This window comes from Oncorhynchus mykiss, chromosome 9 (genome assembly GCF_013265735.2).
Source record: "Oncorhynchus mykiss isolate Arlee chromosome 9, USDA_OmykA_1.1, whole genome shotgun sequence".
Classification (NCBI taxonomy): domain Eukaryota; kingdom Metazoa; phylum Chordata; class Actinopteri; order Salmoniformes; family Salmonidae; genus Oncorhynchus; species Oncorhynchus mykiss.
Window position 1 is genome coordinate 22694236 of NC_048573.1, and position 17082 is coordinate 22711317.

The 17082-nt window shown below is 42.8% G+C and overlaps 1 protein-coding gene across 1 annotated transcript in view; it reads right to left on the reverse strand.

The window, feature by feature from the left end:
• Positions 1 to 17082, reverse strand: part of LOC110531746 (synaptopodin-2) — a 45437-nt gene that overhangs the window by 13143 nt on the left and 15212 nt on the right. The window contains exon 2 of the mRNA XM_021615138.2: positions 2535 to 2686. Coding sequence (XP_021470813.2) covers positions 2535 to 2686 — 152 coding nt within the window. The remainder of the gene's footprint in view (positions 1 to 2534; positions 2687 to 17082) is intronic.

The following is a 17082-nucleotide window of genomic DNA, read 5'->3' on the forward strand; positions in this document are numbered from 1 at the left end:
TGCCATGTCTCACCACTAGAGGCTTCCTGCCATGACTACTCACTGGAGGCTTCTTGCCATGGATCATCACTGGAGGCTTCGTGCCATGGATCATCACTGGAGGTCTCGAGCTAAGAGCCTACACAACCCGTCCTGGCTGAATGGTGACTTTGGCCCGGCACGTGCGGGGCGCAGGCACAGGACGCACTGGGCTGTGCAGACGCACTGGAGACACAGTGCGCAGAGCCGCCGCAGGATATCCTGGGCCGTAGAGACGTACTGGAGGTCTGGAGAGCAGGACTGGCACAATCCTTTCTGGCTGGATGCTCACCCTAGCCCGGCAGATGCGGGGAGCTGGGATGTAGCGCACCGGGCTAAGAATGCGTACTGGAGACACCGTTCTGCCAACAAATTTTCTATAGGATTTAGGTCAGGGTTTTGTGATGGCCACTCCAATACCTTAACTTTGTTGTCCTTAAGCCATTTTGCCACAACTTTGAAAGTATGCTTGGGGTCAATGTCCATTTGGAAGACCCATTTGCAACCAAGCTTTAACTTCCTGACTAATGTCTTGAGATGTTGCTTCAATACATCCACATAATTTCCCCTCCTCGTCACGCCATCTATTTTGTGAAGTGCACCAGTCCTTCCTGCAGCAAAGCACCCTCACACCATGATTCTGTCACACCCGAGTAGTGGATTTAAAAAAGGATTCTAGCTTTCACTTGGATTCACCTGGTCCGTCTATTTCATGGTAAGAGCAGGTGTTCATATTGTTTTGGACACTTGTGAAAGTGAATATGTCCCCATACTTTTGGCCCCCTAAAGTGAAGGGACTATGTACAAAAAGTGCTGTCATTTCTAAACAATTCACCTGATATGAAAATAACCTCAAATGAAAGCTGACAGTTTGCACTTTGTCTGCATTGTATCATTTCAAATCCAAAGTGCTGGATGTGTCACTGTCCCAATACTTTTGGAGCTCACTGTATGTGTTCCCTTAAATATGGGCATCGGCACAAATATCCGATGGCACACCAGACACGCATGGTGTGTGAGGCCCACTGAGTAACTGTTTAAAAGCTGCTTGTTGAGTGTGCACACAAATCTGCAACAGCTGGTTCGTCAGCAGCCAAGACACTCAAAGGTCAACGCACTTACCAATGAACCACTATCTGTCCGTCCGGCCACCATGTTCCAGGCCACTCAACCGTGTACATGCAATTTTACAATGGTTGGGTCTAATCCTGAATGCTGATTGGTTAAAACCGCATTCCAGCCGGTGTCTATTCCACAAGTGGTCGTTAAAATGCAATCCACTGTCTCATCATCCCAGCCAGGCAACTTGATCTCCACTATAAAAAGCATCTAGACATTAACTCACATTTATTTTAGACTAACATCTACTTTTCAAGAGCGGAGATTTGTATAAACCTTACTGTCTGTCTGACTTTTGCAGCATTGTTTCAATATTCAAATTCGTTCTCCTGCTGTCCTATAGTAATGAATGTGTCGGGACGAGAGACAGGCAGGCAACGTTTCTCAGCCAGTTAAAATCATGAATCAGGTGGCATCATTTTTATGGATATATACAAAAAATAATAATAATTCAAAAGGTCAAATGAAATGCAGCTAATTTGCAGTCTTTCCAGATTCAGTTTGGAGTGATTGTGTTACTGTAGCTGCGTTGTTGGCTAGCTCCTCTGAACAACAGTGTCCTGACGAGTGAGCACATTTTCCATGCCAGGCGAAATCATTGGCTCATTGTTATGGATGTATCCAAATAAATGTCACTAGAAAACAGCTTAAACAAATGCAAATGCAGCTACTTTGCTGTTATTCTGGCTGCACGTTTTGGCGTGACTCTAAATTAGCCGTAGTTCTCTAGCTAGCAAGCAAGGTATAAGAATCTTGCCAGGCAATATGGAAATGGAACATTTAGAACGATTGACTGGATGCAGAACTAGCAACCCTAGATTTGTGTCGGGACTATATCTTGTAGAAGGATGAAATAGTATACATTAATTAATCAGAATAAAGTCTTTAATGAAAATATGTCAATTGTTATTTTAATATGTTGGTAACCCATTATATAAAAGTGATAATACTCTTGAAGCCGGTGTTTGGAGGATATATTGGCATGGTTTGCCGGCCCTCAACTTACTGTAGCCTCGGGCCGAACAACACCCGTGCCAATATATCCTCCAAACACTGGCTTCTCTGCCATTATCACTTAAATAATACACTAGTGCTTGCTGTGTTGTGTTGAACCATGCCCTGTAGTATATGACCCAGTTTATCACACCAATGCAACATTAAGTTATGAGAGCATTGACATAAGCCTGGATAAACCTGTAGCACCCCATGGTTGTGGTGTTAACTTGGCAGTCATTGTTTCCAAAAAAGAAAACGAATCAAAAGGCTAAGTATATTTTGGGGTATATAATTCTGGATATTATGTGCAGACCCTGGTTTGAGAAACCATGGTGTAGTTAATGGTGTAGTTAAAATGGTGTAGTTAATGGTGTAGTTAAAAATCCAGCCTTTGGGGTTACCTTTTGACCAGTAATTGCAGGCAGTTGACGCAGGCGTCAATGAGAGCAATAGCTTCTGGGAGGGAAAGGTCACCGCAGGGTTCTCCATTCAGCGACACCACCTCATCCCCCTCACAAACTCCAGCCAGGGTCGCACGACCCCCCTCTTCCACCTACGGAATGACAAGCAGTGGTGAGTCCCCAGGACATGCCTCACAATAACTATTCACCTACACCTATTATTAAGGTTAGTGTATTTACTTTATGTAACTGAGGTAGTTTTGGCCAACCACAGTTGTTTGATGAGTAACATTGCCTGAGATCTGAAGGCTTGTGTTAGCTCACCGAGTTATTGCCTAGGACTTTATTGAAGCAGGCTAACACAGCCGTTTGCCACAAAAGATACCCAGGTTCAAACTCCACATGACTGTAGGTAACATTTTCAATAGGACATTTACGTGGATAAAAGACAGAAAACTGGACTATGAGGACAGTCAGTCAAACAGTTTTAGTATGTTTAACCAACTGGATATCGGGTCATTGGCAAGACTTGCGATGATGTTAGTGATGCATTAAGCCAACTATTTTGTGTCACTGGTCTACACACTACCCCATAATGTCAAATAGGAATTATGGTTTTGGAAATGTTTACAAATTAATTTAAAATGAAATGCTTAAATGTCTTAAGTCAATAAGTATTCAACCCCTTTGTTATTAAGGCAAGCCTAAATAAGTTCAGGAGTTTTTGAACGACTGCCTCATCTCTGTACCACACACATACAATTATCTTTAAGGTCCGACAGTTGAGCAGTGCATTTTAATCACAGATTCAACCACAAACAAGGGCACATTTTTTGTTGTTGTTGAAAAAGCAGAAATGTACCATCTCTTTGAGTAGTGAATTACTAATTACACTTTGGATGGTGTATCAATGCAACCAGTCACTACAAAGATACAAGCGTCCTTCCTAACTCAGTTGCCGGAAAGGAAGGCAACCGCTCAGGGATTTCACCATGAGGCCAATGGTGACTTTAAAACAGTTACCAAGTTTAATGGCTGTGATAGGAAAAAACTGAGGGCAGATCAATAACATTGTAGGTACTCCACAATACTAACCTAATTGACAGAGTCAAAAGAAGGAAGCCTGTACATAACATGCATCCTGGTTGCAACAAGGCACTAAAGTAAAACTGCAAAGAATGTGGCAATGCAATTAACTTTTTGTCCTGACTATAAAGTGTTATGTTTTGGGCAAATCCAATACAACACATTACTGAGTACAACTCTCCATATTTTCAAGCATAGTGGTGGCTGCATCATGTCATGGGTATGCTTGTAATATTAAGGACTGGTTCAGTCGGCTTTCCACCAGACGCTGGGAGATGAATTCACCTTTCAGCAGGACAACATAAAACACAAAGCCAAATCTACACTGGAGTTGCTTACCAAGAAGACAGTGAATGTTCCTGAGTTGCCGAGTTAGGGTTTTGACTTAAATCTGCTTGAAAATCTATGGCAAGACTTGAAAATGGTTGCTAAGCAATGATCAACAACCAATTTCAGAGAGCTTGAATCATTTTTAAAAGAATAATGGGCAAATGTTGCACAATCCAGGTGTGGAAAGCTCTTAGAGACTTGCTGTTTTATGCAGCCCTCCTGAGAGGACATGTCTATCCCCTCTCCTATGCGAAGACTGAGGCCATGGAGATCTACATACTGGAGAGCCTCCAGCAGGGTTTTATCTGCCCCTCTACATCACCAGCCTCCTCAATCTTATTTTGTGTTAAAAAGAAAGATGGGGGACTGCGCCCCTACACTGAACAAAGCAACCATTAAGTTCAGCTATCCTTTCCTCCTCATCTCAACCATCATCGAGCAAATGCATGGTGCGCAGTACTTCACCAAACTGGACTTGAGGAGCACTTACAATCTAGTATCTCATAATGCCCTTTGGCCTGTCTAATGCTCCTTCAGTCTTCCAGAACTTTATTAACAAACTGTTTCGGGACATGCTGGGATGGGGCGTAGTTGTTTATATAGATTACATTTTGGTCTATTCTCCTGACCGCGCCCAACATGTCTCGTTAGTCAGGTCTGTGCTGGGAAGACTGTTGGAGCATGATCTATATGTTATACAAGAGCAATATTTATTTTTCCACCGGTCCTTGTCCTTTTTGGGCTACCTCACATCCACGGAGTGGATATGGAGAAGCAACGCGTCAGCGCAGTCAGGTCATGGTCCATCCATAACTCTGTGAAAGCAGTCCAACGATTCCTGGGGGTTGCCACCTATTTCCGAAGTTTCTTCCGGGGCTTCAGCACGGTGGTCGCGCCTCTTACCTCCCTGCTGAGAGGAGGTCCCCAGCGGCTTCGTTGGTCGGAGGCGGAGAGGGCATTTGAGACACTGAAGGCATGCTTCACCACTGCTCCCGTACTGGCACATCCCGAGCACTCAATTCCCTTCATCGTCGAGGTGGATGCCGTCGAAGTAGGAGTCGGGGCAGCGCATAGAAAACCCCTCCCAAGCTGTGGCCCTGAGACTTCTACTCCAAGCAGCTGAGCCCCGCCCAGAGGAACTACAACTTAGGGGACCTGGGAACTCTTGGTGGTCAAGAAGGCTCTGAAGGCAAGGAGGCACTGGTTGGAGAGGTCCAAACATCCTTTCCTGGTGTGGATGGACCACCGCAACCTGGAGTACATCAGGGCAACCAAGAGGCTAAACCCGAGACAGGCCAGGTGGGCTCTATTCTTCGCCAGGTTCCAATTCACGCTTTCTTATAGGCCAGGCTCGAAGAACGTGAAGGTGGACACCCTGTCTCAGACCGAGGCCCCTGTGGTGGACGAGTGGTTTCGGCGCACTGAGGAGACCTGGAACGCTGCACACACTCGTCTCCAGCGGGCCATGTGTCAGAACAAGGAACATACCGACCACCACCACAGTGAGGCACCTGTCCTTCTCTCCAGGCGACCAGGTCTGGCTCTCCACCCAGAACCTGCCCCTCCGCCTGCCCTGCCGGAAGCTGAGCCTGCGGTTTGTGGGGGTTATTGAGGGTTATTGAGGTAACGTACCGTTTGCAACTCCCTGTTGATTATCGCATTAACAGGACTTTTCATGTGTCTCTCCTCAGGCCAGTGGTGCCTGGTCTCCTCGCTGAGGCTGGACCCAGTGATGCCCCGGCTCTTCCTCTGGACATCAAGGCAGGTCCGGCGTACTCGGTCCGTGAAGTCCTGGATTTGAGGCATCGGGCGGGGCGTCACCAGTACCTCATCGACTGGGAGGGGTACGGCACAGGGGAGCGGTGCTGGGTTCGTGTGGTGGACATCCTGGACGCTTCGCTGACCAGGAATTTTCACAGTCGGCGCCTGACCGACCCGCACCGTGTCCCTGTGGTCATCCCCGAGGCCGGTGTCATCCCGCTGCTAGTGCAGCATGTCAGGGGGGGTACTGTCATGGATCCCCCCGGTACTGCTGCTCATTCCGTTCACCAGCTCCAGAGGTCAACGTCACCGGCCTTCTATGCGTCACTGAACTGGATTCATTACCACCAACCCCGGACTGTCTTGTCTCATTATGTACGCCTGGTTCCCATTCACCCTGATTAGTATGTGTATATAGGTGCCCTCTGTTCCCCATTGTCCTTGTCAAATCAAACTTTATTTGTCACATGCGCCGAATACAACAAGTGTAGACCTTACCGTGAAATGCTTACTTCCGAGCCCTTAACCAACAGTACAGTTCAAGAAGAGTTAAGAAAACATTTACCAAATAAACTATTATAAAAAGAACACAATAACATAACAATAACGAGGCTATATACAGGAGGTACCGGTACCGAGTCAGTTTGTGGGGGTACAGATTAGAGTTAATTTGTACATGTAGGTAGGGGTGAAGTGACTATGCAGAGATAATAAACAGTTTTTACAAACATCCTCAAAGATTGAGGATCTGGGGAACCATGCAAAATCTTTTCAGTCTACTGAGGGGGAAAAAGTTTTGTCGTGTCCTCTTCACGACTGTCTTGGTGTGTTTGGACCATGATAGATTGTTGGTGATGTGGACACCAAGGAACTTGAAACTCTTGACCCACTCCACTACAGCCCTGTTGATGAGAATGGTGGCCTGTTCGCCTTGCCTTTTCCTGTAGTTCACAATCAGCTCCTTTGTCTTGCTCACATTGAGGGAGAGGTTGTTATCCTGGCACCACACTGCCAGTTCTCTGACCTCCTCCCTATAGGCTGTCTCATCGTTGTTGGTGATCAGGCCTACCACTGTTTTGTCATCAGCAAACGTAATGATTTTGTTGGAATCATGTTTCTCCACACAGTCATGGGTGAACAGGAAGTACAGGAGGGGACTAAGTACACACCCCTGAGGGGCCCCAGTATTGAGGATCAGCGTGGCAGATGTGCAGTTGCCTACCCTTACCACCTGGGGGCGGCCCGTTAGCAAGTCCAGGATCAAGTTGCAGAGGGAGGTGTTTAGTCCCAGGGTCCTTAGCTTAGTTATGAGCTTTGTGGGCACTATGGTGTTGAACAGTGAGCTGTAGTCAATGAACAGCATTCTCACATAGGTGTTCCTATTGTCCAGGTGGGAAAGGGCAGTGTGGAGTGCGATTGAGATTGCGTCATTTTGGATCCGTTGGGGCGGTATGCGAATTGGAGTGGGTCTAGGGTATCCGGGAGGATGCTGTTGATGTGAGCCATGACCAGCCTTTCAAAGCACTTCACGGCTACCGGCGGTAATCATTTAGGCAGGTTACCTTCGCTTCCTTGGGCACAGGGACTATGGTGGTCTGCTTGAAACATGTAGGTATTGCAGACTTAGTCAGGGAGAGGTTGAAAATGTCAGTGAAGACACCAGTTGGTCCACGCATGCTTTGAGTACAAGTCCTAGTAATCCATCTGGCCCCGCGGCTTTGTGAAATGTTAACCTATTTAAAAGTCTTGCTCACATCGGCTACCAAGAGAGTTATCACACAGTCATCCAGAACAGCTGGTGCTCTCGTGCATGCATCAGTGTTGTTTGCCTCAAAGCGAGCATAAAAAGCATTTAGCTTGCCTGGTAGGCTCACGTCACTGGGCAGTTCGCGTCTGCTTTTCCCTTTGTAGTTCGTAATAGTTTTCAAACCCTGCCACATCCGATGAGCATCAGAGCCAGTGTAGTAGGATTCAATCTTAATCCTGTATTGATGCTTTGCTTGTTTGATTGTTCGTCTGAGGGCATAGCGAGATTTCTTATAGGCGTCCAGATTAGTGTGCCGCTCCTTGAAAGCGGCAGCTCCAGCCTTTCGCTTGATGCAGATGTTGCTTGTAATCCATGGCTTCTGGTTGGGATATGTACGTACGGTCACTGTGGGGACTTCGTCGTTGATGCATTTATTGCACTTATTGATGAAGCCGATGATTGAGGTTGTATACACCTCAATGCCATTGGATGAATCCAGGAACATATTCCAGTCTGTGCTATCAAAACTGTAGTCCTGTAGAGTAGAGTAGCATCCCGTCATCTGACCACTTCCGTATTGAGCGATTCACTGCTACTTACTACTTTAATTTATGCTTGTAAGCAGAAATCTGGAGGATATAATTATGGTCAGATTTGCCAAATGGAGGGCAAGGGAGAGTTTGTATGCATCTCTGTGTGTGGAGTAAAGGTGGCCTCTGGTTGCACATGTGACATGCTAGTAAAAATGTGGTAAAACTGATTTAAGTTTGCCTGCATTAAAGTCCCCGGCCACTAGGAGCACCACTTCTGGTGAGCATTTTCTTGTTTGCTTATGGCATTATAGAGTTGGTTGAGTGCGGTCTTAGTGCCAGCATCCGCCTGTGGTGGTAAATAGACTGCTACAAATAATATAGATTGCTACAAATAATATAGATGAGAACTCTCTTGGTAGATAGAGTACCTTATGATAAGCTGTAGACCACACTACCTCCGGCAAAAAATACCTTGAGACTTCTTTAATATTAGACATAACTCACCAGCTGTTATTGACAAAAAGACACACACCCCCACCCTTCGTCTTACCAGACGTAGCTTCTCTCTTCTGCCGGTGCATTGAAAATCCCTCCAGCTCTATATTATCAGTGTCGTCGTTCAGCCACGACTCGGTGAAACAGAAGATATTACAGTTTTTAATGTCCCGTTGGTAGGATAATCATAAATCATCCATTTTATATTCCAATGATTGCATGTTAGCAAGTAGAATTGATGGCAGTGGGAGTTTACTCGCTCGCTTACGGATTCTCTTTTCTTCATGCAAATGTCGGGGATCAGGGCCTGTTCCTGGGAGAGCAGTATATCTTTCTCATCGGACTCGTTAAAGGAAAGCTTCTTCAAGTTGCGGTGAGTAATCCCAGTTCTGATGTCCAAAAGTTATTCTTTGTCATAAGAGAAGATAGCAGGAACATTATGTACAAAATCAGTAAAGAAATAAGTAACAAACAACGCAAAAAACAAACAGAATAGAACAATTGGTTATGAGCATGTAAAATGTCATCCATCCTCTTCGACGCCATCTTGTTCCATTTACACCTCGCTCTTTTGTTTGGGTGGAGAAATGAAAAACCCTATTACGTATTCCTGCACTTGTCTCCTATCATTATACAGTGTGACACTTACCCAGAAAGACTCACAGTTGTATTTGCTGCCAAGGGTGTTTCTACAAAGTTTTGACTCGGGGGAGTGAATACTTAAGCAAATTATATATTTCTGTATTTCATTTTGATTACATTTGCAGAAAAATATGTCATTATAGGTTATTGTGTGTAGATAGGTGAGAAAAAAATATATCATAAAGAATAAAGATAAAGAATCACCGACAAGGACATGAGGGGGAAGAGAGGGTTAAATAAACAACATGTAATTGATGGGATTGGAACCAGGTGTGATGGAAGACAAAACCAAAGGAAAATGAAAACAGGATCGATGATTGAAAAGGTCGGAAAATAAAAAGGTCGGTGACTTCGACCGGCCGAACGCTGCCCAAACAAGGAGAGGGACCAACTTCGGCAGAAGTCGTGACAGTGTGAATATTTTATGAAGGCACTTTTTTGTTATATATGTTTGTCATGTTTCTTCTGTTGGGAAGAGAATATGATGTTATGCAGAAAAATATGTTGGTAGGACAAGGCTATGTATGTTTGAGCACATGGAAGTCAGTCATTTATGTTTACTATAGGTTAATGAGGTTTTACGAATGTGATGTGACTAAAATGAAAGGCCATTTAGTTGACTAAAATGGCCCACTGTTTTCGTCATTAACTACACTAAATCATTATTCAACTGACAAAAATGTGACCAAGACTAAATTATATTTTAGTCAAACTGACTAAGACTATACTAAACCTAAAAAAAGAGTGCCAAAATGAACACTGGCCTTAAGTCAAATGTCTTTATTGATATGAGTCCAACTGGAACCTCGATTAAGAATATCATTGACTTAGATGACAGCACAACAATACATGACAATACTACTCCACACCATACATCTTCGGTGTAACTGCTGACAGAAAAGTTGGGATAAGAAATCACCACTGTATTCACATGTTAACCCAGTGCATATCCCAATGCTAGTGTGACCGGCCAGTGTACAGTCGTGGCCAAAAGTTTTGAGAATTACACAAATATTAATTTCATCAGAGAACCCCTTTCCGATTGTTTGGGGCATCCGGAAAAAAGCTTGTCTGGAGAAGACAAGGTGAGCGCTACCATCAGTCCTGTGTCATGCCAACGGTAAAGCATCCTGAGACCATTCATGTGTGGGGTTGCCTCTCAGCCAAGGGAGTGGGCTCACTCACAATTTTGCCTAAGAACACAGCCATGAATAAAGAATGGTACCAACACATCCTCTGAGAGGAACTTCTCCCAACCATCCAGGAACAGTTCTCCCAACCACCCCAGTCCTCAGCCGTCCAATCCCTGTACCTTTTGCAGAATAACAGTCTGTCCCTGATGTTTTTCCTGGAGAGAAGTGGCTTCTTTGCTGCCCTTCTTGACACCAGGCCATCCTCCAAAAGTCTTCGCCTCACTGTGAGTGTAGATGTACTCACACCTGCCTGCTGCCATTCCTGAGCAAGCTCTGTACTGGTGGTGCCCTGATCGCACAGTTGAATCAACTTTAGGAGACGGTCCTGGCGCTTGCTGGACTTTCTTGGGCGCCCTGAAGCCTTCTCACAACAATTGAACCGCTCTCCTTGAAGTTCTTGATGATCCGATAAATGGTTGATTTAGGTGCAATCTTACTGGCAGCAATATCCTTGCCTGTGAAGACCTTTTTGTGCAAAGCAATGATGATGGCACGTGTTTCCTTGCAGATAACCAAGGTTGACAGAGGAAGAACAATGATTCTAAGCACCACCCTCCTTTTGAAGCTTCCAGTCTGTTATTCAAACTCAATCAGCATGACAGAGTGATCTCCAGCCTTCTCATCGTCAACACTCACACCTGTGTTAACGAGAGAATCACTGTCATGATGTCAGCTGGTCCTTTTGTGGCAGGGCTGAAATGCAGTGGAAATGTTTTTTTTTGCAATTCAGTTCATTTGCATGGCAAAGAGGGACTTTGCAATTAATTGCAATTCATCCGATCACGCTTCATAACATTCTGGAGTATATGCAAATTGCCATTATACAAACTGAGGCAACAGACTTTGTGAAAATGTATATTTGTGTCATTCTCAAAACTTTTGGCCAAGACTGTAGACAAACCCCGACAGGTCATTTCTCCACTGTCAGAGTTCTGTGACATCAGAGTGTACAGTGTCCACCAGTAAACATACCACAACAGGTGCTCGTCGTGTGACACAACAATGCAAATTGCTGCTTCGTCCAGACCCGTAACCCAGGCATTATGAATAGCCAAGGAGCTGGAGGGTGTTCAGGTGCAGGAGTTGCCACTGACCTTCTCTGGCACTTTAGATATGGCAGTGATACTATATCTACAGCAAGAACACAAGTCAGCTCCGTAATGCTGTCAGCTCCAAACCATGTCAACTCCATAACTCAAGCATCAGGTGAGGTATAATATTAGATGCATGGACATACCTAAAGTAATAGGGACGACATAAGGTCTCAGCTGACACTGATACTTATTTTATTCAATATAACTGTGTCACTTGTGTATTGTTGGCACAGCAATATTAGGTTACTGTACTAATTGAAACTACATTCAACTCTAAAAATATTTGAGAAATACAATGTGGTGGGTACAATTACATCATGTACTGTAGATTAATATAACATACTACTGCAATAACGCTTCACATTATAAAGCTGTAGTAAACCAACTATAAATAGACTGCAGCTAGTTATGGAGTGATACAATTACCACTGTGCTGTGATAAAACAATATAGGGTAAAAGACACACAAACATGTGGTTATTAGTGGAATTAGTAGGATTTGGAAAAAGTTATTCGTTAAAAGGCGAAATCTGTGATTGCTAAATCATTTTTTTTACTTTTCAATTAATGATATACGTGTATCCATGAATTCTTGAAGAATATACCTTATAAATGCATCATGAGCTCAGTTCAACTTGTAGCGGTATTTATTACAAACTGTCGTACCCCATTAGAACCCAAAGTACAAGACTGTTTTACTCCATTGTTTGTAAAGAATGTAATTATAAACAAACACTGTAAATATTTAAAACATGGATAATTTGGCATACATAGCTGTGTCTATGAGAGTGGTTACATTTCTCCAGGCTAATTCCTCAGCAGTTTATCGAAAGAGTAGCGGCTTTGTTATTGTTTGAACTGCAGATTGCCCTTTTAAACAATATCCAGCACTGGCAGTCAATTGCTTATGGTCCGCGTAGCACCTACTGAAATGGCCAGTGTTGTTTAAATGGAGGTTCTCAAGGGGAGTGGAGGCCAAAAGGTGTGCATAGTTATTCATACAAACCATTTATATGCCAGCAAATCATGCAAACGCAACCATCACTTTTCATGGTAGTGAATCTGCTTTGTTCTTTATTAAACTCTCCATTAAATTGTATATTGCACAAATGACCAAAAAAGTGTTTTGAAGCAAAATGGTTTAAAGATATTTTATAATATATCAATTCAAATTAATGATAAGGATCTGTAGTCAACTTTCAACAAAAGAGTAATTGAAACATTGCTTATCATTAAAGCAAATAACAACCATTTCATGGCATCTGTATCCAGCTAATTAAACAACTAAAGCCTCGATTGAAAGCATTCCCCTGGTCACACTTTGTTTGGATATTCCAGCTGTAGATGCTCTACAGATGGTCATACTATCAACAAACTATCTGTTGATAAGCAACTGCTTGCTAAGGTTACGGTTAGGGTAAGGTTTAGAATACGGGTTAAGGTTAGGGTAAAGGCTAAGTTTATGCTTAGGATAAGGGCTAAGGTTAGGGTTAGTAGATAGTCTGTAGAGCATCTACTGTACAGATGCACTATCCAAATAAAGTGTTACCATGTGTGTGGCTACATACGCCGGTGCTCCATTTGAACAAATGTAAAGGGAACCCCTACAGAAAAACTAACTGGTTGAGGTTCCTAGACCCCATAAAATGGTTCATTAATATGAGGGATGTAATAAGCAGAAGTGTGTCATAAATTGTTCACAAAAGGCCATTTATACAGGAATAATTCTATATGTTTCAATGGGGCAGAGAGACGAAACTGGAAAAATGACTCAGTACAGATAATGGCATACATTGGTGTGAAAATGAAATGAACAGATTTGTACTTTGTTATTTTTCAAATATCCCGGTAAATGATACATAAGCATATAAGCATTTACTGCAAATTAACTCTAAAGTGGTAAACCGCATTCTAAACAAAGAAGGCATTCCAAACAGAACATGCCCAACAAATAACGTGTAGGTCTTATATAACATTTACTAATGACATTATTCCCAATTTCATAAACAAATTATACTGAACAAAAATATAAACACAACAAAGTTTTTCTTAAATAGATGAGTATTTATTTCATTTAACTAGGCAAGTCAGTTAAGAGAGAATTCTTATTTACAATGAATGCCTAGGAACAATTGGTTAACTGCCTTGGTCAGGGGCAGAACGACAGATTTTTACCTTGTCAGCTCGGGGATTCAATCTAGCAACCTTTCGGTTACTGGCCCAACGCTCTAACCACTAGGCTACCTGCCGCCCCAGTTACAGTTCATATGAGGAAATCAGTCAATTTAAATAAATAAATTAGGCCCTACTCTATGGATTTTACATGACTAGGATACAGATCTGTTGGTCACAGATACCTTAAAATAAATGGGCCTTACAATGGGCCTCAGGATCTCGTCATGGTATTTTTGTGCATTAAAATTGCCATCAATAAAATGCAATTGGGCTCGTTGTCCGTAGGCTATGCCTGCCCATGGCCAGAAAAAAAAGCCATTGCTTAAAGAAAAAAATAAGCAAACACTTTTGGTGTTTGCCAAAAAGCATGTGGGAGACTCCCCAATCATATGGAAGAAGGTACTCTGGTCAGATGAGACTAAAAGTGAGCTTCTTGGCCATCAAGGAAAACGCTATATCTGCACAAACCCAACACCTCTCATCACCCCGGGAACACCATTGTGAAGCATGGTGGTGGCAGCATCATGCTGTGGAGATGTTGGGAAACTGGTCAGAATTGAAGGAATGATGGATGGTGCTCAATAGGGTTGAGATCCGGTGACTGTGCCCGCCACTCCATTATAGACAGAATAACAACTGAATGCTTCTTCTCTATAGTTCTTGCATATTTTGGAGCTGTGCTTTGGGTCATTGTCCTGTTGTAGGAGGAAATTGGCTCCAATTAAGAGTCATCCACAGGGTATGGCATGGCGTTGCAAAATGGTATGATAGCCTTCCTTCTTCAAGATCCCTTTTACCCTGTACAAATCTCCCACTTTACCACCACCAAAGCACCCCCAGACCCCCACATTGCCCCCACCATGCTTGACAGAAGGCGTCAAGCACTCCTCCAGCATCTTTTCATTTTTTCTGCGTCTCACAAATGTTCTTCTTTGTGATCCGAACACCTCAGACTTCGACTGTCCATAACACTTTTTTCCAATCTGCCTCTGTCCAGTGTCTGTTATTTTGCCCATCTTAATCTTTTATTTTTATTGGCCAGTCTGAGATATGGCTTTTTCTTTGCAACTCTGCCTAGAAAGCCAGTATTCCGGAGTCGCCTCTTCACTGTTGATGTTGAGACAGGTGTTATGCGGGTACTATTTAATGAAGCTGCCAGTTGAGGACTTGTGAGGTGTCTGTTTCTCAAACTAGACATTCTAATGTACTTGTCCTCTTGCTCAGTTGTGCACCGGGGTCCTCCCTTTCCTCTTTCTATTCTGGTTAGTGCCAGTTTGCGCTGTTCTGTGAAGGGAGTAGAACACAGCATTGTACGAGATCTTCAGTTTCTTGGCAATTTCTCACATGGAATAGCCTTCATTTCTCAGAACAAGAATAGACTGACGAGTTTCAGTAGAAAGATATTTGTTTCTGGCCATTTTGAGCCTATAATCGAACCCACAAATGCGATTGCTCCAGATACTAAACTAGTTTAAAGAAGGCCAGTTTTATTGCTTCTTTAATCAGGACGACAGTTTTCAGCTATGCTAACATAATTGCAAAGGGGTTTTCTAATGATCAATTAGACTTTTAAAATTATAAACTTGGATTAGCTAACACAACGTGCCATTGGAACACAGGAGTAATGATTGCTGATAATGGGCCTCTGTACACCTATGTAGATATTCCATAAAAGAAAACTTGCCTATCTACAAGGACATTTCTAAGTGACTAGAAACTTTTGAATGGTAGTGTAGGTGTGCCAAGCTTTTAGCGTCATACCCAAGAAGAGTCGATGGTGTAGTCACTGCCAAAGGTGCTTCAACAAAGGACTGAGTAAAGGGTCTGAATTCTTATGTAAATGTGATATTTCCATTATTTATTTATTTTATTTTCAAACATTTCTAAAAACCTGTTTTTGCTTTGTCATTATCGGGTGTTGTGTATAGTAGATTGATGAGAAAAAATAACAGTTTAATCAAGTTTAGAATAAGGCTGTAACGTAACAAAATGTGGAAAAAGTCAAAGGGTCTGAAAACTTTCAGAAGGCACTTTATGGCATCACTGACAGTTGTCTTGTGAACATCTCTGTGTTCTGACAGTTCTCAGTTCTCTCTGACTACCATAGGTCATATATTTAATGCCCCCTAGCTGCCATGATAGTAATCCATTCTGAGAGGTCCATTTGTAACCTAACACCATTTTCCAAAATAAGCTCTTCCATTTGCTATATTTATAGCCTCGTTACCCAGAGTGACCTCTGGCGACTGCTTTCCACAAAAATCATGTTCAGCTCTCCTTCCAAGCATAACATTTAGGCATTTATATACAGGCAATTACCAGGGACGATCCCCAAGGACTCTCTGACTATTTAAACAACACAGCTGTTTGAGGCTAACTGTAAATAACACTTTCCCATGCCTCGTAGGATTCTCAAAACAGTCAGTCCAATGAATAATGAAAGGAGAAATTAAAGTGTGACATTGGATTCATTGAATTGAGTGTGAAGTTAAATGCTTACGGGACAAAACTGCTAAATGTTCAACCTTTAACCAACTGCTAAAGGTTCAACCTCAATTTTGCTTTGTTGCTCTGTCCCCAACTGCCCGAAAACAACACTCTCTTCACTGGTTATTGCTCTCAGATCACATGTTTTCCTGTGTACAATCATTGTGTAAATATTGTTTAAGGACACACAGCATTATTATTACTATATTGTTACTTGTTATTTGCCATGGGATGTTAGCCACTGACTGATCTCTCGTGGACAGCTTTGCAAGAGTTTTACTTCTGGGTAACCAAGATTAACCACTGACAACAAACACACCAGTCAATCCTGTTTTAGATAATTGTTCACTTTTGGGTGGGTCACAACATCTCATCATTTACTAAGAGGTGAATAACAAAGTTGATGACAGTGGAATAAAAAATTAAAAAGTTATTTCAAGGGACACTAATTTGGACAAAAACATGTATTTCCCATATAGGAGTACTGCACATAGCCTTGTCTAGTCAGTCATAACCTCTTCCCCAGGCTATTGCACATTTGGGCGGAAAGTGTCTGGGAATGAGATTAAGTCACCCACAACACTGATGTTTGTTCCTCTACTCTGGCACTAGAGGGCAGTGTACAGCCAATGTAGGGGAGCACAGGTCATAAACTGCATGAATATAGATTTTTCTCCCAACAGGGAATAAAGCTGGGATAAATAAAGTTGTCTCTACTCCCTTTATAAAAAATAAATAATTGGCTATTGATTAAAGGTAAAGGTCCAAGCTGTTAAGGTGCAGCTGTTTATATTTCAATATCAAATCATTTATGGGTAACAATTCAGTACCTTACTGTTGTTTAATTAAAATGCAATAAATTGTTTAGAAAAAAAAGCTTCTTAGAAAATAGCTATTTCCCAAGCAAGAATTTTCCTCAGACTGTCTAGGAGTGGTCTGAGTGGGGAGGGGGAATCTATCTTTTATTGGCAGAGAGGTTTGGAACTGTCTTGTTCGTCTATTAACT